A 25191-nucleotide genomic window follows, 5' to 3' on the forward strand; every position below is an offset into this window, starting at 1 on the left:
TTAAAAACGACTTGAAATAATTTTCTTAGCTAAAATTTGTAAATGAGAGTTAAGAGCTACAAAAGATTGCATTACGGAAACATTTCAAGTCCATAAACTTGTGGATGATCACACTTTGCGTCCCCAGTCCCCATCATCGCCAAACCAACAATAAGATCAATGTATTGTAGTATAAAAATCGTTCTTTATCACATCAATCTCCCTCTTCCTATATGCGAAAACATCTTATTGATTGATCCCAACATGGTATATTAAAAAATTGGAGTAATATATATGCAGTGAAATTGTGTTCCAGTGTTATTAATTAATCAAGCCACATGAACATTTATTTGTCCATGATTAACCAGAAGAAAACAAATTTAAAAAATAAAAAAGTTGGTAAATGTAATCAATCAATGTCCAAGAAAAGCTATATGTCTTCCTCACTTAAACATATTTGATGGAAACGGGACTCCTAACTGAATGGTTGGGGGAGTTCCATATTATAGCTCCTTCACCGAATCGAATCTTTGGAAGAGTGCCTATAGCAATGAATGTCACTTGGTAAGACAGCTTCTGGTTAACCGTTGAAAAAGCGAGTGTAGAGGGTGACACAGCAATAGCCACGCCAGGTGGTGTGCAAAGTTTCACTGTGTAAGATGAAGTAGCGTCTCCAACATTTGTCACAGTCCTTGTGTATGACTTTGAGACATTAGAACTTAGTGTTATGGCGAATGAAGGATAATTCAGCTGTGCTGAGGGTATGCCTTGACCATTAACACAAGCGACTTGCTTTTGAACAATAGTCATAACTTCCTCACTCGTGTATCCCAATCCACACAAGTAGGGTATGTAATCATCAGGTTGGATATCGTAAATGAGTCCAGGGTCACTTGCTTTAGATGGATTAACATGACCAGATCCAACTGCGAAGAGGCTAGCTGGAAGCTCCCTTTCATCCTCAATCGGCTGATTGTTGAGGTTGACCAAATCAGCAGTGGTCATGATTGCAGACTTAATTGCAGCAGGTGACCAATCAGGATGTGCACTTTTCAACAATGCCGCTATCCCACTAAGATGTGGGCAAGACATTGATGTACCTGATACTACGTTAAAAGGTGTTGCTGTTGTGTTATCAATAGAGACAGGCCATGCTGCAAGAATACTCACACCAGGTCCTATAATGTCGGGTTTTAGAATTCCAGGGGTTGCTAGGCTAGGTCCTCTCGAAGAGAAAGAGGCTACTTGAGGAGCTGATTTATCTCCTATCAAAGTTCCATGGAATACAATACCAGCAACAGGCGATGAAGTTGAATTCATGTATTCTAAGATTTTAACGCCGTGTTTGTAACCAACATATGATGCAGGAAGTACATGAGCATCGACTACTGTGCTATCCCCATCTGCCTGTAAGTTTCTTAGAATCATAGCAGCTCCACCGGCATCTTTTACTGTCTGTCCTTTTGCGATTCTTCCTACACCACCACCTCTCACACACATCACTACCTTTCCTTTGACCTCGGTGTTGTTTAATGATCCTGGAGCACAAAAGGCCTTACTTATATCGCCATTCATCCCAGGGTATACGAGAGGCAAAAGAGTTTGTGGGAAATCTTTAGGTTGGAAAAGAGATTCTCCATTCAATAAAACCCCATTCCCGAGTTTAACTGTCGCCTGTACCTTTCTATCAACTGTACTAGCACCAACAGTCAGAATCCATGGAGCTTCGTTGGACACTGTAGAATTAAAAGGCCCAGAGTTGCCTGCAGAACAACTAAAAAATATTCCTCTCTGTATCGCAGCAAAGCCCCCAATGGCGATTGAATCCGTGTAGAAAGGTCTAGAGGGTCCACCAATTGAGAGAGAAAGCACATCCACACCTTCGTCAATAGCTGCATCCATAGCAGCTAACATATCGGTATCAGCACAACCACTTTCATCACATACTTTATACATTGCCACGTGTGCAAGAGGAGCCATCCCTACAGCAGTGCCATTGTCATTTCCAAGTGCAGTAGCACCTTCAACAAAGTTTCCAGCTGCAGTACTTGAAGTGTGCGTTCCATGTCCTTCTTTATCAAGTGCTGAACCAGAACCACCACTAACAAAGTTCCTAACACCGATCAATTTGTTATTACACCCGGCAACTTCGCATTTCCCTTTCCATTTTGCGGGTGGAGGGTCGATTCCTGTGTCGTTAAAAGAAGGATGAGTGGGGATAATCCCTGTGTCGAGAACCCCAACTATGATTCCCTTCCCATAGTTTGAACCTCTCCAGAAACCTAAATTCTGGTGCAACCCCAAGAACTTAGGAGTATGAGTTGTATGTAAAGACAACACGCTTTGTGGACGTACGGATATAACTCCATCTTTTTCTTCCATTTCCTTCACTTGATCAACGGTAAGTTTCACTGCAAAACCTGTAAGTACATTATGGTATGCGTGAACCATCTTTGGTTCTTCATCCGTATCTGCTGCAATTGTAGGCAAGAATGTGTGATACCAGCTTTCAAGGTCTTCGGATTGAGCAAAGGTGTGGGCGCTCGGAGAGCTTAGCTGGACAATGTATGTGTTAGTTTCTTTGGCTGCCACCGGTGAGAGGTTGAAGATGGCGGTGATAGAAAAAAGCAAAATGATAATAGGCCTGTTCTCCATGATTAATGTTGAAGAATTTGATGATGTACATCTTCACATTGAATGTATATATAGTTGATGTCTTGGCCGGCATAAAGCTGTGAAAGCCTTTGATAGATGTAACTTTAATGTAACTTTTGTCAAAACTTAGTAATATCCGTAGAAGCTAAGCGATTTACATAAGCCTAGGTAGCATCGAGAAATATTTAATGGTAAGATAACTGCAAATTTCATTCATTCCAGTTAAAAATTATAAACTTTATATGATGTACTTCAATTTTAAGTCATTGGCCTTACATATTGTAATACAAAAATAAACCAAAGAACACGTACATTTCATTAATTCAACAAAGTTCACCAACACTAAAATCAGGTCCAAAATACAAGTCTAAACAATTACTACAAGAAAGTTGGTTTTAACGACGAACAATTACTGCCAACGAAATGGAGTCGGTATATATATGACCCTATGGCTTCGTCAATGAAGAGTTTTTAGAACATTTTGAAAATTTTAACTTTTGCTGACGATAGGATTGGTGGACAATTATAACACCCAATTTTCGTTGTCAGCGGCCACAAATGTAGTCGAAAAAAACACATTTTCGTTGCTTATAGTTTTAGTGGTGAGATGTCATTGCTAATGTGTCACCACTATTGCTCCGTAGATAATAGTAAGGTCGCCACTATTGGCGTCATTGCTATTCGATGTCGTCGCAATACATAGAATCGTCGCAATTATCCGTCTCCGCTATTGAGTAATTCTGGTACACCAACATAATTTAGTGTTCCGATATGCAATTACATGCGTTCAAAGAGTCACTAATGGTGCTTCGTCACCCCTATTGGTGTTGCTAGAAAAAACTACCTATATTGATCTTCGTTTTTCCCATCATTCCCTTCATTGTTTTGGGTGACTTGACTACTAAACGATCGAATCATATCTCCTAATGTTACTAGAAACGATAGGTTTTTAAGATAAGCATTAATATCCGCCTACGAAGTAAATATATAAGTTAAAATTGATGGGTTTTATGCATAAGAACAATCCTATGTGCTCATACTAACCCTAATGCTTGGATTCAGGTTTCTCTATTGTACATGCAATGAATCCAAGACTTACAAACCCTAAACAAGCATACATATTTCATAATTTAACATATAGAATCAGATCTAGATGTTTACCTCTTCAATGGAAGATTGAATATTCTTTCTTGGAGCTTAGAGTCACAATTGTAACTCCTCTAATGGCTTACGAACACCATAAACAAGAAGGCAACTATGAGAGAGGAGGGAGGATGTTCAATTTCGGCCTAGGGTTTCTTGGGAAGCAAGTGGCCGAAAATTGCAAGTAGGGGTCTCCTTTTATACTGTATGTTGCTAGAGTTTCAGTCTAAACCCTAATTGACAGCTTATTCACCAAGCAGCCCAATGAACCTTCTAGAATAGGGCCTTGGACGAAAATATGATGATACTTCATCATAATTTCGTTCCCCCTTAGTCCATTAGGTTTCCCAACCAAAAACTCAACTATCATACATTTGACAGTTTATGCCCTTTTATTTAATTAATCTCTTTTAGTCACAAAATTAATTCCTAATTAATTTATGACTAATACTAACTAAATAAATGTGATTTCTCCTTTAATATATTATTCTTATAATATATTAACAAATCATATTATCCTCTCTCTCTCATCAAATTACCTTGTCAAGTTGCTTTGGTGAAGGCAACCAAAAGGACCATGCATAACCGGGTCAAGTACATACCAAATATAGTTACGGGCTTAGACGCTAATCCAACAAAAATAACAAACCAAGAAAAACCAGATAATTAGTACTTAACAATTAAGTCGCAAATGCATTAAGTCCTTAACAGTTTAAGAAACTATCAACCTACCAAATTCATAATAAATCAATTAAGTCCTTAACAATTTAACAAACTATCAAACTACCAAATTCATAACAAATAAATTAAGTCTTTAACAATTTAACAAAATATCAAACTATCAAATTCATCACAAATACAATAAATCCTTAACAAATTAGCAAAGTATCAAACTACTAAAATTCACAATAAAACGCACTAAGTCCTTAACAATTTAGTAAAGTTCCAAAGTATCAAATTCATAACAAATACACTAAGCCCTTAATAATTTAGCAAAGTACCAAACTACCAAAGTCCTTAAGAATTTACCATGGTCATACAATCACTATGCCTATCGATTATAGTAAAATATGGTTTTACAAAAACCTTTAATTGATTTATCAAAGTTACAAACGTTTGGAGTTACAACAACCATAGTAACAGAGAAAGGATAATACAACCTGAAGACTTTGCTAAAGAGAAATGATAATACAACTTGAAGACTTTGTTAAGTCTTCTATAAGATATCTCTAGCATCATCTCACTAAGCTTTACTGTGATATATGAGTACAGTGTTGGAATATTTCACTAAATGTGGCCTTAGGACCATTTATGCAATAAGTTTTTTTTAATGTTGTTATATTTATGTATTACGACAACAATTATGCTAATTTAACATAATTGGTATCACAACTTTCGTTAATGTTACTTGCTGCAAGTAACTAAAACATAAATAAGGATGAAATTGATTTCTCTTAGATGTCAATAACAATACATAAAAAGGAATATAGGTTTCCCTCTAATTCTTGAGGATATCCTATAGAAACGAATCAATTCCTTGTGTAAATCTCCATTAAATTATGCATCTAAACGGGAATCAAATGCCTTCATCTTCTCATTCACGCATTCCTGTGAAGATCAATCATTCAAGTACGCATTCTTATTCTCTTATGTATGTGATGAATATGTGTTCAAATTGATAAGAAAGATTATGGGATAATTAATTTCTGAAAAATAAATAACATGTCGTACTAGAGGAATCTTGATCTTAATCAATTTTAACCAATTAAGAACATAGAACCATGATTCTCGTTTTCATTATGAAATAAAAAAAATGAAATTCTATGATTATTGCCTAAAATTGAAACTGGAGCTAGTTAAGCCATTTAACTTTATAATGGAAAATACAATAACTTGATTCCTAACCGTGAATCACATCTTATACGCCAAAATCATCCCCAATTGAAAATTACCAAAATCATTCTCGGTCAAAATAAGCACTATGAGTGTGTTTTGTTGTTCATTCGAAACCAAAAAATGCCATCAAGAATGGGATAATGCATCGATCGTGATGCGCACTGAATCATTAGTAGATGACATAAAATTTCTTTCGTCAATTTTAGGCTACATCAGAACATCGGTGCTTGGGGATGATACAGTTTCTTTCTTGCATAACCTTACTGATCCCTTTTCCTAAGTTTCTCTGCCTCAATGTGTTTTTTGGGTGTCTTTGGCCTAAATTTTTTATTTCTTTATGCTTCCGTTAAATCTTTCGTGGCCCAAAATTCTAATTTTATTAACCTAAGTTTTAACTAAAGACCTAATTTTTGTTCCCTAATTTATTAAATTGATGTCATCATGATGCATCATCTTTTAACATTCAAATTGTAATGTATGTTTGAGAATTAGGTATATGTATAATAATAACGATATACATATAAAATTATACGAAAACTTCAGTGACACGTTAGATGATTGACCCACCAACATATCATTGAAGTCGTCATTGATATTTAAACTTATCATTTTATGTCAATTAAGTGTATTTTTCAACAACGAACCCAATATATAATTGTTTAATAATACATATTATATTTCTACCCAAAGGTAATATGTAATATTTATGTTACGTATCTTACTCCTTTATGTATGTTTAAAACACTTGAGTATTGGTCATAGCCAACGTAAAGCCAACATTCTTGTAGATCATTAGTTTAATATGTTATGTTGGTGTTATAATAGACTTAATCTTCAACATGCTAATCTTGCTTGCTTTATGTGATTACCTAATATGTTTTAGCTCACTTATGTTCTTCTAAATATAAATTCCTTAAATGTATCAATCTACTAACCACTTTAAGTCCTAACTATGGGATTGAACCCTTGACTGACACTAATTTAACAACATGGCGAGATGGTATCAAACCAATTCTTGGAATTATGAACTTAGAGTATTATTTGAGGGTTGATCCTTCTATTGCACTCATTAACCAAACCTCGTAAGAGCATAAGAGAGTGCATGGACAGTGGGAAAGATCAGATTCAAATGTCCATAAAAATATAAATGTAGTATGTATCTCAACTATTATTAAGGGTGCTCCTTGTTGTAAATTTTGTCATAAGGAAAGGCATTTCCAATGAAGGTGCTCAAAGATAAAGGAACTGTTATGAAAGAACTTTGATAATCTATCTTTGGTCTACAAGTCCTTTAATTTTAGAGTTCCTGTTAACAAATGGTGGGCTGATTCCGACCGGAGCGGGAACTAAGGCTTAATCAAGCATTCTAAGGCTATACAATATTAATTATGTACAACTCTAAATCATTCACTTAACAACTAATTAATATTAGCATAAACCTTAAGTAGCACATAGCAAGTAGATCCTAAGACTACAAGGCATCTTAGATATCAGACAATATAACATGCAATTTCTGAAAAGATCCGTAGCCTACTTACTAAAATGCATTTCTAACATTTCACATATCAGCAATCATAAAAAATATGGATATCTCATGAATCACTTTCCTTTCTGAAAATATTTATTAATTACTTTGAGTTTGGAATTATTAATCATATCAACAATCCTTTTCTTTTTGTATTATTCTTTTTCTGAAAAGATTTATTAATTACTCAGATCCTTAATTTGATTTTGGAAATACAAAATTATTTATCCAAATCCCTCAAACCAGGACTCTAATACCAACTTGTAACATCCCAAATTTCAACCAAAAATTTCTTTTAAAATAAAGAGTAAACTATCCCAAACCATTTTCATAAAGGATCAAAGTAGAAAACTGTTTGAAACGTCATCAAACCGTAATGATAAATGTATAAAAACGAGTCACGGAAAAACAATGTATCAAATCATCATAATCAACAAAAGTCTACAAACATGATCATCTACGATGTACGTACAGTAAAATCAAGCTATAGCTTTCCCATGATCAGAATAACTACGTGAAAAACATTTAATCCACAATTGTAAGCAAAAAGATTAGTGAGTTCTCTAAAATACCACAAACCACAATATACACACAATACATACAAAATAAAGGCACTCATCACTAGTGTCAATCCACGAGAACAAGAATTGATTAATGGCTCTAGTGCACATCTACTCAAAACGATGACTAACAACTCTAGTGCATGTATAGTCATCCCAATGGTTAATGGCTCTAGTACACGTCCAACTTTGACACGTGTAATCTAGGATGTTGGCTCTAGTTTCGATCCACCATCAACTCCTTACACCTAATATGTCAACATATCATAAAGTCAATCAATCAAACAATCAACATGAAAAAGACTATACTAACCTACTTGTCTAATTAGCATACTATAGTACCGCTACGTCCTATCATACTAGGGTGCATAATATAGTTATATAATTCCCCTGAATAAATGAGTTGATCAATCACTCACTCGCTACATGAAGATCGGCAACACGAACCACCTAAGGAAAAATTAGAGGTCAACCTTAGTCAACAACTAAATTCCTCAAAGTTCTGGCAAAAGTCAAACTGGTTAAAAGGTTAATGGTCGAAGTCAACATCTGTGTCGTGACCATTGACCGGTCGCATCGTGCACCACTACGTGACAAAATAATCGCGAATATATTCACCTAAACCCCGCGCCGCAAGCCCCATGTTTGTCGCGCCACATAAACTAGCTTAACAACTTTCTTCTTTAGGACTTAATCCTTTAATTCCAGTAGTCCAACCTTTTTAGATATGAATCTTATAATGGTTTTAATGGATAAAGTTTCCAACTTTATCCATACCCATGCCTCAATCACTCACAAAACTAAACCCTAAGTCCAAAAACCTACTTAAAATGCCAAATCCAAGTTCATGGCTCAAATATATATGGCGTTTTTATGCATAACAAAGGCTCGAGAAGCAAAAAAAAAATATCCACACCAAGTTATTTTGTTCCTCAAACACCAAGAACATCAAGATTGTGGAACCAAAATGATATCTTGGAGACTTACATATTTAGAAGAGGCCATGAAAAGGTAGATTACTTCAGCTACTTTCTTTCTTATACACCAAATAACAACTTTCTTCTTTAAAATCACATTAAAGAGACGATAAGAACTCAAAGCACCAAAAGAGGTTAGGGTTTGGATGAGAGAATGTTTTATGAAGATGGAGGCTAACAAATAATGAAGCCAAATGGGTTTGCGCCCTTAAATAGACCCAAAATTCGAGGCTTCTAGGATTTGGCCAGTCAGGTCGGTTGCGTTGTGACATTTATTAAGGGTCGTGTCGCGACATAGGTCGCACCACGCTTCTTCGGCCGTTTCATTCTTACTTACAGTAGGTTACAAGAATTCAATGGATATATAAGACCATAATGATCTAAAGTATGCCAATAAAGCCATGCCCATAAAACAATAACGAAATTGGTCTATGATGAGTTTTGATTTCATATCTGAATGGGCCCCCATGATTGGTCTGTGTAGCAACTATAGGGTTAAAAAGGATGAATCAATCTCTACAACTTAACATTTATGCTCCCAAATAAAATCATACTTTCCAATGATAACTAAATCTGTACTCATGAACAATATTATGACCAAAAATATTTCCATTATTCAAGTTATAAAGTCTGATTAGAAGGTTTAAGATCAACAAACTATATCAGCTCAACTTCCAATCATGAAGGTTGGAAGGCTTAAATAACACATAAATCTCCATAACTCAAGTTGAATCAAGATTGTAACGCTAGATGTTAGATTAAATTATCCAATAACTTATTCTAAGCTAATTAACATAAAATGTACTCAAATCACTTCATGAAATTCGAATATAACAAAGCTAGGACTCAAACCTCCAAATCAACTTAAGAACTTCAGTTCAAGCAACAACAATAGGAGTTATAGATGAGTTAGAAGAACTTCAGTTCAAGCAACAACAATAGGAGTTATAGATGAATTAGTATTCTATTGGTGGACTTGAACTTATAATAGTATCACTTAAGCAACTACACAACTAAAGATTTTTGAATTTTAGGTTTAATTACAAAACGTAGAATATATACTTTGAGAAAGAACTAGTGATTCTTCCATTCGAAGCTTCCAATGGATGAGTTAGACTTTACAAATGCATATCAACTATCTCCAATTCCACCCTAAATCTTCAAATCTTCATTTTCCCTCCCCAACGAAAATGATAAGAGAAAGAAGGGATACTACTATTCTAATGCTTGGCCAATATTTACTCATTCGATCCTTAAGTTCCTTATTTTATGAAATAGTCACCACTTGATTTAAAAAAACAAGATATTTTCACTATTAGTACCTTTCCATAATTTTCATAACTTGTATAGTCCTAGGTTAGTCTAGTGAACTAAGAAATTGGTCAAATACTTTGGCAACACTCAGTGGTGGAGCTTCAATCTTTCATTTGGGGGCTGAAAATATAATTTGTATAAAAAATGGTGAACCGGGGGGGGGGGGGGGGGGGGGGGCGGGGCGAAGAATCAAAATTTTATATTTTTGGGCCTAATATGTATAAAATTAAAATATAGGAACTACTTCTGCCAAAAAAAGTCAACCCCCTCCCCCCACCCCTAACCTTATATAAGATCCGCATGACAAGACTAATTTATGATATTTGATCATTATTTCATTGTAAAATTCTTTTAAATCATTATTATTACTTTATCATTTATTTATTTGAAATATTCTCATTTTATTTATTTATTCCGAATTTAATTTTTTTCTAAAAATATGTATAAACTTTTTTGTCCAAAATAAAGATGTTACAAGAAGAAAGCCTATATATTGTTTTACTTGGAAGAAACCTATTATGTTATGGGATTTTTCAATATCGTCACTCTAAACGTCACGTGAAAAAAGTAAATAATGTAGTGCTAACTCAATGGGTGCCACAACATCTGTTACTTTCATAGGTGGTAACATGGAAGTTACCTGATAATTAGCCTGCTGAAAGGGCAGATTTTACAAAATTCCAATAAATGATGGCTTTTTTTGCAAAATAAACGCAATATTAAAATTAAAAAAAAAAAAAAAGAAACAAATAATGTAGTGGCTTTTAAGACTATAATGTAGTGACTTTTAAGACTATAATTTAGTGGCTTTTAAGACGTTTTCCCTTATTTGAATTAATATATTAATTAGTTATGCGATCAAATTTATAAGTTAAGAAATTAATTATTTGTTGAAAATTTTGAAATTAATTACAAGTTTCATTATATTTAAAAATGTTTTAGGTTGATTTATTTGATCTATGAATTTATTTAAATTGTTCTAAAAGAATCCAAAACTACATAAAAATGGATCAAATATACGTTACTTTTTCTAGAAGATAAAAATCAAAAGAAATGTACGTCACATACTTGGTTTATGTGAAAATACAAGTATAGCTTGAAAATTTAGTGAGTCTACTTATATGATACAAAAATCCACACCAAAAAACTATGTTTTTTGTTTGAGAATAGTTTTGGAGCCGGTCATTTTTAAAGGGGTTTTTGACATAAAAACTTCAAATTTTACACAAAATGTTCGGTTATATCATAAGTCTGTATTTTGGTGCATTAAAACTCGAACATACCGGAAAATAAGTTCAATTTTACCTTTTACCCGGCTACAGCCGGTTACACAACATAGGAGGCGTTGATTGGACGTTGATGGGGAGATTTTTTGACTATGCGTGGAGATTCTTGGTAGACATTGAGCGCCACATCAACACTCTTTTTTTTAAGAAAAAATTTTAAAACAATAAATGGAAGATGAGACTAGAGAGACCCGAGCTTAGGTCTCGTCCCTACATAGCAAGAAGCTTTACCATTAAAATAGGAGAAATTGTTTGAAAACGTACCTAACAATTTATATTTAATATCTAAACGCTGCTATTATTATTATTATTATTATTATTATTATTATTATTACATTTTATTATTATTATTATTATTATTATTATTATTATTATTATTATTACATGTATTTTTATACATGTATAAAACACATATAAATACCTATTATATATATAGGTATTTATATGTACAAATACATAATAAATAAATGCGTTTTTATACATATTTATATACAAATATCTCATTATTATTATAATTATAATAATAATAATTATTATTATAAACACATTTTTATAGATATTTGTATATATACACGTATATGTAAATGCGTTTTATACCTATTGATATATAAATTTGTTTTTATTATTATTTATATGTATAAACACGTATGGAGATATTTTTATACATATAAATAAAGTTCTTATGCGTATTTAAAGGTATAGAGATATTTTTATATATATAAAAAGTTTTTATATGTATTACGATTTTATTATTAATATTTATAAATACAATCTTATTGTTATACACATAAGTATAAATGTGTTTTTATTATTATTTTATACATATACATTTGTATACATATTTACACATATAAATATAAAAACGTGTTTATATATATATATATATATATATATATATATATATATATATATATATATATATATATATATATATATATATATATATATATATATATATATATATATATATATATATATATATATATATATATATATATATATATATATATATATATATATATATATATATATATATATATATATGTGTGTGTATCAATAGGTATAAAAACATATTTATATGTACATATTTATACATACAAATACACATAAAAAACATATTTATATGTAAATAATAATAATAAATATATATATATATATATATATATATATATATATATATATATATATATATATATATATATACGTTTTAAAACACATAAATATACATGTATAAATAATAATAATAATAATAATAGTAATGATAATGACATCTATTATTTAAATGTTCCAGCAAAATAGATATGAAATACATTAGCTTAGCAGATAAATATCAAAAGTCTTTGTAGCTTAGTGGTTAAGCCTCTACTAAAAGATATGGGATACCATGGTTCAAATCTCCCTATCTTTATTTTGACGCTTCCCTCTTCTTTTTCTCTTGTTGACTTGATACGTTGCTGATGAAGCAGATATCGAAGACTAAGGTTCGAATCTCCTTATCTCTATTCCGGCGCTTCCCTCTTCTTTTTCTCTTGTTGACTTGATACGTTGCTGATGTAGCAGATTTCGAAGACTAAGGTTCGAATCTCCTTATCTCTATTCCGGCGCTTCCCTCTTGTTTTTCTCTTGTTGGCTTGATACGCTGCTGTTGTGGCAACTTCGACTTAGTAGGGTGACCGTCATTTGAAAGTCAAATTGAAGTTGGAGATAAATATGAACCAATTTTCTGTATATTAGGACATTAACGCACTAAAATAGGGATGAAAATGAGGCGAGTATGTAGAGGGGTTGACCATCCTTGTCCCCATCCCCGACGGATGCGGGGAATCGAATCCCCTCCCCTTTAAATTTTGGCTTTTCCCGGTCCATCCCCAATCCATCAAAATAATAAACTAAACTTAGGCAAAAAAAAACCAAGTTTAAAAAGTGATAAAGAATAGAGGCCATAATCTGATTATGTTTACATCAATCATAAAATTAAACAAGCATTAGAACAAAAAGTGTCGATTTTGTATACGGATTGTCGAACAAAGTGAAAATTTAATAACTCTTGGAATTAGGAACATAATTTGGTATATGGATTCTCGGTACAATACAAATCTATTCATTCTTAGTGGACTTATTTCATAATTAATAAATTATTAATATAGTAATAATAATATTATATATATATATATATATATATATATATATATATATATATATATATATATATATATATATATATATATATATAATGTCATCAATGTAGGGGCGGGGCGAGTTGGGGATTGGTATACCGGACCCCAGCCCGATCCTCAGTTTTAGCATAATGGGGATCCTAAACCCCATCCCTGGTACATGTTTTTGCATGGAATACTCGTCCCTAATTGGGGCGAGTCAACCGGGTTCCCCACCGGATCGGGTGAAATTTCCATGTCTACACCAAAAAACAAACTTGTGACATAACCGACTATTTTGTGTAAAATTGGGGGCTTTTATGAAAAAAACCCTTTTTAAAGCGGTTAACCCAACTAACCGTAGCGGCTTCTCCTGACCATCCCTTAATGGAGCCAATCATTTTTACATTAAACTAAACTCAAATGTGCACATCAAATTTCAACCAACCAAATGAAGTTATTTAACATAGATAATGTAACATCCCAAGTTCGGAACAAGAAGCGAAGGGTGCTAAGTGTAAATAAAGGAAGGGACTCGACGAGTAGGTATGCTTACTCGCCGAGTCGGAGCGGGTTTGGATCGTGAATTCAGTGACCAAATCGTCGAGTCGGAAGCTGGACTCGACGAGTTGGTGCTGGAATGAGAAAACCCTAATCTTAGGGTTTGCACCCTATTTAAAGGACTTTATGTCCCTCTCACAGCCTCCTAATCCCCCAGAGAGTTCCAGAAAACCCTAAGTTCGTGTGAGGCTTCATTATTGAGGAGATTGGGGCTTGGAAGAGGAAATTGGTGGAAGGAGCTCGAGAAATTGGAAGCTAGCATCAAGGGGCTTGTATAGATCTGGGATCTACATTAGTTTTGGGCACATCTCTGAGTTAAGGAGCCCTTATCTTGAGTTATTTCCTTTTTTTTGGTTCATCCTTGGTGGTTGTTTTGGGAGTTCTTTATCTTGTTTGAGGTTTATTTCGGGTTTGGAGTTCAGATCTAGGCTTATGATGGTCCATAATGTCATAAAGTTTCTGTTGAAGAGTTGTTGGTGAAGCCCCTTAGTCCTTAACCCTAGCCATAGTATGTTTTGGGCCTACATCTCTTTGGTTTCATGTAAAGTTTGCAACTTTATGTGAGGGTTAGATTGTAGAGGGGTGGATCTATGGGTTGGAGCCCCTGCATGGCTCGAAAAGCCTCTGAATGGATTGAGAGCCGGAGAGACTTGGCGAGTCACATGGGTGTACTCGACGAGTTGTATGAACATTTGCATAGACTCGACGAGTTGGAAGAACAACTCGGCAAGTCTGTTCTTGGACTCGGCGAGTCTGGTCGCAGACCCCAACCTCTTTTGGTTAAAGCCTTGGATTAAGTAAGTCGGTCCGCGACTCAGTGAGTCGGACAAGATGGGACTCAGAGATCGTTGGACTCGGCGAGTCTTGGGGCGACTTGGTGAGTTAAGTTGTGTTATGAGAGTTTTCTGGGAATGGGAACTCGGCGATTCGACGGGTTGAATCGACAAGTAGAATCAACAAGGAAGGTTGACTTTGACTTTGACCAAGAGTTGACCAGTTTGATTTCCAAGGGTATTTCGGTAATTCTCGTATTTATGGATTTTGGTTCCTTGGTAGTGTTCCGTGGTGGAGTTCGTGTCGGTGGACGGAGCAGCTCGGTCTTATCTCATCAGTCGACAATTACAGGTGAGTTATCCTCACTATACTAAGGGGTCTAAGGCACCAAGGCCGGTCCATTGGATTTGATATCCTAGTAGTTATTGATATGTTGAGTTTGAGTTAGTGATGTATGCCAGTTGATATGCTAGTCGGGTAGATCTGTAGGACTACGTGTGATACTGTATGATTATCTGTATGTGCATTAGTTATGATACATGTCGACATGTTATGTGGGATGGGTTGAGGTTGTACTGCTCCGGGCGGTAGCCAACAAACCCTAGAGTATTCCAGATATGAGCTGAGGGCCCGGTAGGCATTCTAGACTCATACTGAGGACTCGGAGTATTCCAGATATGAGCCGAAGGCCCAGTAGGCATTCCAGACTCATACTAAGGACTCGGGAGTATTCCAGATATGAGCCGAAGGCCTGGTAGGCATTCCAGACTCATACTAAGGACTCGGGAGCATTCCAGATACGAGCTGAGGGCCCAGTAGGCATTCCAAGCTCGTACTGTGGGCTCGGGAGCATTCCAGTTACGGGCTAAGGGAGACTCGTATTGTGGGCTCGTGGGTATTACATTTTGTAGGGCTATGGACCCGTTATGTGATGTTCTGTTCAGTTCATTATGATATGTTATTGTTGACATGGTTATGCGGACTGTTTGTGTATTAGTATTTTGGGGGTAACTCACTAAGCTTTCGGGCTTACAGTTTTAGTTTATTGTTTCAGGTGCATCAAGGGATTGTGGCAGGGCAAAGGCGTGATCATACAACTCATCACTTTTTATGACTATGTTTCTGGGATACTCTAATATTAAATTATTTTGAAAACATTTTGTAATGACTAATGGGTTTGAATTGTTTAAAAAGTTTTAAATTGGCTTGAATTTTACGGGTGTTACAAATAAACTAAGTGCATATGAACAAATAAACAAAAAGATCCTAAATCTTCTTAGATGTATCACTCAGCAACCATTGCTCTGTAGTATCCTATTGTTCCATAATTTATTTGAAATAGCTTTCTTTAATGCAAGTTCTTAACTTGATTAATGGTAGGTGATTCATCCACATAAGGTAAAACATTTTTCCATTATCATAAAGGCACTAAAGCATATATTTTATGTGGATTAATCGAAGAATCACCTGGGTGTTTGACCTCTTCTCGTGCATCTGTGTTAGTCAACGGATCTCCTACCAAGGAGTTCAACATCACAAAAGGTGTAAGACAAGGAGATCCTCTCTCACCTTTTTGTTAATAATCACTATGGAGGGATTGAATGTTGCAATGAAATCTGCTGTTGAAAAGGGCATTTTCAATGGCATTCAAGTACCAGGTGATGGACCAGCAATATCTCATCTTTTCTATGCATATGATGCGTTGTTCGTTGGTGAATGGTCTAGGGCAAATCTAAAAAACCTAGCACACATTCTCAAATGTTTTCATGTTTCATCAGGTTTGCGAGTGAACTTTCATAAATCCAAGGTTTTTGGTGTTGGGGCTTCTAATTAACACCGAAACTGCACAGTGGGCATGATGCGAGGCTGGTGTACTTCCATTCACCTAGCTTGGGGTTCCGGTTGGAGCCAACATGAACCTGATCAATAACTGGAACCCAATCATTGAAAAGTTTCGAAACAAACTCTCCTGTTGGAAAGCTAAAACCCTTTCATTTTGTGGAAGGCTTACCTTAATCAAATATGTTCTAGGAAATCTTCCTACCTATTACATGTCATTATTTAGAGTTCACATCAGAGTCATTGAAAAACTGGAGAACATAAGAAGGAAGTTCTTATTGGGGGTAGGGGTCATGAAGAAAAAAATAAAATAAATTAGGTTTCATGGGAGAAGGTTATCGCTCCTAAGGAACTTGGTGGTTTGGGAGTCAGATCAACTCGTACGCTGAATGTTTCTCTCGTTAAATGGTGGTGGAGACTTAAATATGAACCCTCCTCACTATGGGCTAGAGTCATTGTAGGACTTCATAACCAGCGTAATAAACCTGTTGAGTACTTAGCAAAAAAAAAATAACTGGAGTTTGGAACAATATTGTTGGAGTTAAAAAGGATATTGATGCATTGGGACTTAGTTATAACCATATCTTCGAGCAAATTGTCAAATATGGGGATAACACTTAGTTTTGGCATGACTTATGGGTTGATGGTGGTGTAAACATGAAAACAAAATACCCCAGATTATATGAACTTGAAAAAAGAAGTCATGTAAGGTTTTAGAGAGAAAAAACGAAGGTGGGAACATGTGGAAGTGGAGATCTTGTTCTACTGTTGTTGGTTGCTCCTCTGAACTAGAATGTCTAGTCAACGACATGGATTCGATACAATTACAAGCTGGGGTCGATCAATTGTCATGTCTACTATCGGCGGATGGAAAATATAGGGTGGACCTCCTCTGAAAAAAGATTGATCAGGGCTCCACAACAAATGTCCACCAATTTCAAATAAGTTGGTGTAAACTCATTCCAATTAAAGTAACTACATTCATATGGCGTCCTGTGATGGGGAAAATACCATCAGTTGTAGCCCTCTCCTATCGCCGGGTTACTCTCGACACTTGTAGTTGTAGCTTATGTATTGATGGAACTAAATATGCAAATCATATTCTGGTGGAATGTCCTTATGCGAAGTCTGTCACGAAGTCCATACTTAACTGGTGCGGAATAGATCATATCCATTTCCATAATGTAGAAGAGATTACTTGTTTTGCAGCCAATTGGGGGAGATGCCCTAAGATAAAGGAACAGTTAACAATCATTTGCTATGGGATGCTTTGGAGTATATGGAGAGTTAGAAATGATTGGGTATTCCAAGCAAAATTCATCACTCCAAATGGTGTGGTGGACAATATCAAAGCTTTAGTGTATTTGTGGGTAAAATGTAGAGGCAAATGTGGTTTATGCAACTGAGAAGAGTGGTTCTCTTGTCATTTTTCGTCTTAGTCTTAAATTTTCTTTGTATATGTAATATGTAACCGCTAAATTTTCCCCTATAGTTTCTTACTATTTGAGTGCGTTTTTATAATATTGGTCGTTTCCAAAAAATAAAAATATTAAAACAAAATTAAATACATTACAAGCTAATAAGTTCATTTAATATATGTTGACTCAATACAACATATTTATTACTCTTATTATATTTGAAATACATCAAATTACAAGTTCCTAAAAAAGTGAATGAAATTATTGATGTCGCTAACTGAAAATTTATTGTGAAGTTTTGTATATACTTATATAATTTTAAGTATTTAAGTATATATATAGGCAACATTATTTAGGTTGCTACACACTTACAGGAAACATACTTTAAACGGGAACACGCTTACAATATAAGTAACATAGTCTATTACAGCATACTTGCATTATAGGCATGTACTTACTCTCAATAGAAACATATGCTGTAGATTTTAGACAACGTGCCTTAAAAAACTTACAATTTTGACAATATAAGTTACACAACAACATGTTTACAAATTCGCATAATAAAATACTTCCAATTTAGTAAATATACTTTAAATGACAGCATACAATTAATCAACGCAAAGTGAACAACACTTAAACATAAAAATGTAATCAACCATCACCAATATTGATCAACCAAAAAGTAACATTAAGATCCTGTATACATTACTCCGAGAAAAAAAGATCAACAATTCATAAACATCAAACATAAAAATTACTAACATATACATCAAAATTTTATACTATAAAATTCATTTAATATTCATCTATGAACTCATCAAAACACTAACATACACATCATGATCTAACTAAGTTTCTTGCCTTGGTAACTAATATAATCATATATTAAATTTATCCATGGAAAATGTAATAAATTCATGAAGAAACAAGTAGCAAATTTCCATGAGAGAGAGAGAGAGAGAGAGAGAGAGAGAGAGAGAGAGATTGCTTATATACGTCGATTTTGGTGAGGGGCATACCGGGAGGGACATAGCGCCAATGACAATGAGCGCCTAGATGGATATACTAATGGATATCCATTGTCTCGCATAAGACCAGTACTGCTCCAAGTCAATTTGATGTCCGAGACAATAGCAAAAAATGAGGTCCTTCAAAATTTAGTAATCACAAACGATAACACACCGAATGTCTATGGAGACGAGTACATGAGCAGTCGTTATTAAATTATATATATATATATATATATATATATATATATATATATATATATATATATATATATATATATATATATATATATATATATATATATATATATATATATATATCAATTGTGGGCATGGCTAATGAGCAGTACCCATGCCAGCCGAGTAGTGTTCATCGACTTGCGACTTGATTTTGGCTTCTTCCGGTATGTGTTGTCTTCCTGGATTACCACCATCTTTCTCACCCAATGATATTTCTGATTGGTATCGCATTTATGAATCATCGTTTACCATTTCTTTCGCTCAATTTTTGCAGTCGGTGCTTCATGTTTCTTCCACCGTACGACTTCCTTTCTCTTATCGTTATCTCTTCTTAATTTCTTCATTTCTGTATTCGACGTTATGCTACAACGGTCCATGTATGTTGCAGCCTCTATTTTTGTCTCTTTCTATATAAATATAAATATTTACCCCTTCAAAAACCCTCAATTGGATCGAGATTGGTCTCGAAATAGGGTTTAGTTTCGAGATTTTAGTTCAATTAAAACTCCAGGATTTGGGTTTAAATCACGACTCAATTTCAATTTTTGAAATAGGTTTTAGTTATGATATGAAGTCTTGATTCACTTCTATTGGGAGTTATAATAATCTTACAAATAATATTTTTTTTTTCAGTTTTGCATTTCTATCTATTCTTTTTTGACAATAAGTCAGAGTGGTTGAGTGCTTGCCAATCGGTCGATGAGTCCAGATAGTTAATCAAGCAGAGGGAGACCCTATAACACATATACAGAGTCCATGTGGTTCAATATTCACCATTTGAGTTAAAATAAATCTCTCAAAATGGAAACTTTTGCCAGTCAGCCCATGGAAGGTTGACCATAGGAGTTAACCAGCTCTTAAGAGTAGACATTATACAGTAATTGCAAAACCTATCCTCTTTAGGTTGAAATTACTTGCTACTTATGCATTGTTCTGATAATTGTACACATTACACTAGGGATGTTATTCAGGTCGGTACCGAACCGAATCGAACCGACCCGAACCCGAATAGCCCAAAAACTGAATATGTGTAATTACATGAAAAGAAAACTGAACCGATTAACCAGTACGGGTTCAGTTTGGTTTGTGTTTTAATCGGTTCGGTTCGGTTACTACTCGAATAACCTGAATAACATGTACAAGATGATTAAGGACCTAATATAATCGAAAAAACCGAATAAACTGTATTAAGATTCTATAACCCGAATAACCTGAATAATAGAATAACAATGTACTTTTATACATCAACATAAAGCATTCAAAGACTAACATAGCACAATAACACATTGAAAGTATATCATTTACATAGTAGATTAACATAATGAGAATTAATGTCTTACTTGAGTTTCTTGAGTTGGAGCCCAATTTTCAATGACTAGACAAAGTATGAATTCGTGAATCCTTAGAGACAATAGGAAGGGTCGATTTTTGAAAGTCTGAAACAAGAGGAAGGATCGAAAGAAGTGATTTCGAGTTTGGAAATAGATGAGAAGATTGGTCGATTTTGAAATGATGAGAACGAGCATAGGGATTTTTTTATGAATGATGAAGACAAAAGTGTGAATTATAATTATGATTTTTGTCGAACAGAGAAAAGGGATGATGAATGCTTATTCGGGTCGGGTATTTATAACCGAATAAGCTCTTATTTGGGTAAGCCGAACCGAATAACCCGAGAACCAAGTAAGCATAATATAGATAATCGAAACCCGAATCGAATTGCTTATTCGGGCCTAATTCGGTTCGGTTCGGTTCGGGTTTCGATTCGGTTCGGGTTTCCGGGCCAAATTCTCATCCCTACATTACACTATCATTTTCTATTTGTTTTGTTGATAACAAGGTTGTATGGTAGCAAATACCATCATGCCTAAGACCCATTAATAGTTGTTTTCATGGTAGTAACTCTTTATATAATTTTGTGAGAGAAATGAAAATGTGCTTACTTCAATTCCTTTTATTGAGTTGGAATCGGAACTCCAAGACATGTTCTCATTTATGTTGTTTTTTAGTGAACTAGGTATAGCAGCATCGTTCTAAACAGTCAACCAAATATTTTCTTAAAGTTTCTTTGAATAAAAGTATTAATTTCCAGAAACATGAGCTCGATCTTTTGCCATGCTCTTGTTTGATTGTTGGCTTGAGATTGCGAGTGTGGTTTCCTTATCTAACTTTAATTGATAAAAATAGGATGTGATGTGTACAGTCAGTCAGGAAGTAAGCGATTCCTAATATACCTATATGGATATAATTATGTTATGGATTGATATGCATGCTACATTATAGGCTAACGGTATGTTCAAGAATCGCATGCTAGAATTGTTTGAGTTGTATGGGTGTTGCAGATGCTTTATATGTGTTGAATGTAATATGTATCGTGGAATCTTTGACTAATATTATCGAATTGCTAATCGAAGGCCATAAGAATTGTACATAATTAGAATCTAATAGCCTTAGAATTTTTTATTCGACATTATTACATGTTCTTATTTGGTTGTGGTTTTCGGGTAGAGAATCTTATTCGAATGTCTATTAAATTTTGGATTATGTACGGCTATGCATTCGTGAGGAATTTTGGTGGTATTAGTGTAGACATTGTTTGAATGGCAGGTATGTGGGAAGAGAAGAATCCTAGAGAAAGTCTGGGAAGTGTAGTATTATGCATATGGTTAGATGATGGCATGCATAGGGCAGCACAGCAGAACCGCGTCTAGCCCAAGAGTCGGGCACGCCAACTAGGCTCAGCCCAGCAGGCTTAGCGCCCGCTGGTGTCCCCGGGAGCGAAGCTCACAGGCGGAAGGCTCGCGCCCGCCAAGAGGCGCTCCTGGCGCCAAGACAAAAGATACGGCCATGAGACAAGCAAGAGGATCGGAGCATTATCGTCTGAGACAATGAGAGCGCTCTAGCGGTTGAAGGCGCACGAACCTCCAATCAGCGCCTCTGATCCTGTCTCCCCTAAAGCGATTCTGTTTGGTACGGCTCAGGCAAGAGTGCTAGGTATAAAAGGATGTGCTCTCATACCTACGAGGTAAGTTCTCCAAGCTTTCTAGAGAGAATACAGACAAACCCTAAAATACCCTCTAACTTGACCGTCGGAGCGTTCTTCCAGGAGCTCCTCCCGGAAAGCGGCTGACGGCCTCTGTTCTTTGTGATCTTGCAGTGATAGCTAGACGATCGAGAGAAGTTCGCGGATAAAGCAAGAGCAAGGTAGCATCGTTTGGCGCCATCCGTTTGTGAGACGAAGAACACAAACAAAAAGCACAAAAGCAAACGTCAATGGCGTCCAACGGCAGTGAGGGATGACCAACCAGTCCCATACGTCCCATGACGGCGTTGGACGAAACACCTCTGTCTACAATGGTCAACAGGACCATTTTAGGCGAAGGAAGCTCTACATCAATCGCCGGAAACGTTCCACAACCACCGCTTTCTCAACAAGGAACGACTCCGGTGGGGCCACTTCCGTCTACACACTTTCAGATGCCACCATTCTTTGTACCGCCGCTGCAGCAGGCACAATCGGTCCACTCAACAACACTTCCATCGAGCCACGTTTTCAATATCTCACCGTCATTTGCAACGCCATCGTCATTCCAGATGACGGGTGGACAGAGTTCAACAGCCTCGTTACCGCCGCTGGCACAAACCATGATAAACCACTCACCACCCATCTACCCGATGGTCGGCGCATGGACTAGACCGACGATCCCAGGCAACGGCAGCTTGCAACAGCCGGTAATGATCAACCCTATAACCCCCGCACACCCTTTCTCTGCCAGTTATCCCCTCCAACTGCCATTCCAGCCATACCCCTTTTATGGACTTGCTACCTCGCACCACCATCACATGGCATGAACCCTCAATATCAACAGGGTGCATCGACTGTCCCAGGCCAAGAAGGTTTTTCCCGTAGTGTGACGTCTCTGTTTGTCAAAGAGCTGTTGGATTGTGAAATACCAAACACAGAAAAGCTACCGACACTCAAAACATACAATGGAACCACTGACCCGAATAGCCACATCGATACATATGAATGGACGATAACGTCATTGAAACTTAACGAAAAGTTCTGGTGCACGTACTTCCCGACGACCCTTGACGGCAACGCTGGCACATGGTTCAAGACGTTGCAACCAGGCAGCATTTCGAACTTTGCTCAGCTTAAGTACCTTTTCCATACCAACTTCATGCAGTTACGTAAGTACAAGGGAGATTCTCATTCAATCATAGGTTGTAAACAGAAAGAGGGGAAACGGTACGAGAATATTTCTGTAACATCCCGGAATAGCAAGAGTAAAGTTGAAGGGCTAAAAGAGTAAATTGGAAGGGGAACTCGGCGAGTCCATGGGTGGACTCGGCGAGTAGAGTCGCGACTTGGTCGCATGTTAAGTGGCCGACTCGGCGAGTCAGTGGATGGACTCGGCGAGTAGGCGCTGAGTGGAGAAAACCCTAATTCTCGGGGTTGAGCCCTATATAAAGAACATAACATCCATTCCCCCATCCTCTTTACTCATCCTCAAGTTCAGAAACCCTAACCTTCGTGTGTGAGTGGATGAAGTTGCATTTGGAAGCTTGGAGAAGCAATTGTTGAGGAAATCTTGAAGGGTAGGAGGCTTGGAGCAAGGGGATTTGCTTGGATTCGAGTTTCATTGTTGTTGGGGCGTTCTTTTGAGGTATTATCTCGTTCTTGGGCTGTTACTCATTTAGATTCATCATTTTGGGGTTTATGGGAGCTCATCTTGGTATGTTTTGGAGTTTGGAGGTTAGATCTGAGGTTGCTACCTCAGATCTGGATTGGAGAAGGTCTAGAGTGCATTAAAGTCCCTGTGTTTGAGTGTTAAGATAAGCCATCATGTCCCAAATCCTAGCCCTAAAGTGTAAAAGGCCTAGATCTCTTTGGATTCACGTAAAGTTTGCCACTTTACGTGATGGATGGGTTGTAGGAGGCTAGATCTGTGTTTTGGATCAATTGTATGGCCTGGAATGCTTCTGTATGGATTCAGACCGGTGGTACTTGGCGAGTCACATGGGTCGACTCGATGAGTTGCTTGAAGATCAGTTGGAACTCGTCGAGCTAGAAGAACAACTCGGCGAGCTGGATGAAGATGGTCTGGAAGTCGGCGAGTTGTAAGAACAACTCGGCGAGTAGGTTGAAGATAGCCTCAGACTCGGCGAGTCTGTTCTTGGACTCGACAAGTCTTGTCAAAGAGTCCCAATCTTTTCTGGTTGAGCCGTGAATCGGTGAGTCAAGGGATGACTCGGTGAGTTGTGTGTGAGTGGACTCAGAGTCGTTGGACTCGGCGAGTCTCGGGGTGACTCGGCGAGTTGAGTCGCGGATTGGGGGAATTCTGAGCATGGGGACTTGGCGAGTCATCGGGTTGATTCGGCGAGTAGAGTCAGTCAGGGGTTGACTTTGACGTTAACTTTGACCAAGGGTTGACTAGTGGTTTCCAGGGGCATCTTGGTAATTGTTGGATATTGTTTTGAGTTCAGTGCTTTGGTGGTTGTCCAGTGGAGGAGATCGTATCAGTGATCGGAGCAGCTTGGGTTGTCTGTTCAGTCGACAGTTTCGAGGTGAGTTATCCTCACTATATCAACAGGGTCTAAGGCACCAAGGCCGGCCCTTATCAGATTGAGATCCGGGTAGTTGTTGTTATGTTATGGCTTTGATATGTTTGCATCCTGGTAGCTAGGATGGTATATGTTAGAGACCTGATTGAGATTGGTATCCTGACAGATAGGGTGATGCTATGCTAGTGACCGGTTAGGTCGGTATCCGGGTTAGGATGATGATATGTTATGTGATATGTTTGATCTGCTTGTTGACTGTGAATTGCTATATAATTGTATGTATATGTGCACAT

General features: G+C 36.3%; 1 protein-coding gene across 1 annotated transcript; it reads right to left on the reverse strand.

Annotated features, from left to right (window-relative positions):
* Positions 1-272: 272 nt before the first annotated feature.
* On the reverse strand, positions 273-2636 carry LOC111918740 (subtilisin-like protease). The gene has a single exon (XM_023914358.3). It carries the CDS (start codon positions 2632-2634, stop codon positions 427-429), a length of 2208 nt encoding a protein of 735 aa, XP_023770126.1. The 5' UTR covers positions 2635-2636; the 3' UTR covers positions 273-426.
* Between the last annotated feature and the right edge of the window lie 22555 nt (positions 2637-25191).

This window comes from Lactuca sativa, chromosome 6, assembly GCF_002870075.4.
Source record: "Lactuca sativa cultivar Salinas chromosome 6, Lsat_Salinas_v11, whole genome shotgun sequence".
NCBI lineage: Eukaryota > Viridiplantae > Streptophyta > Magnoliopsida > Asterales > Asteraceae > Lactuca > Lactuca sativa.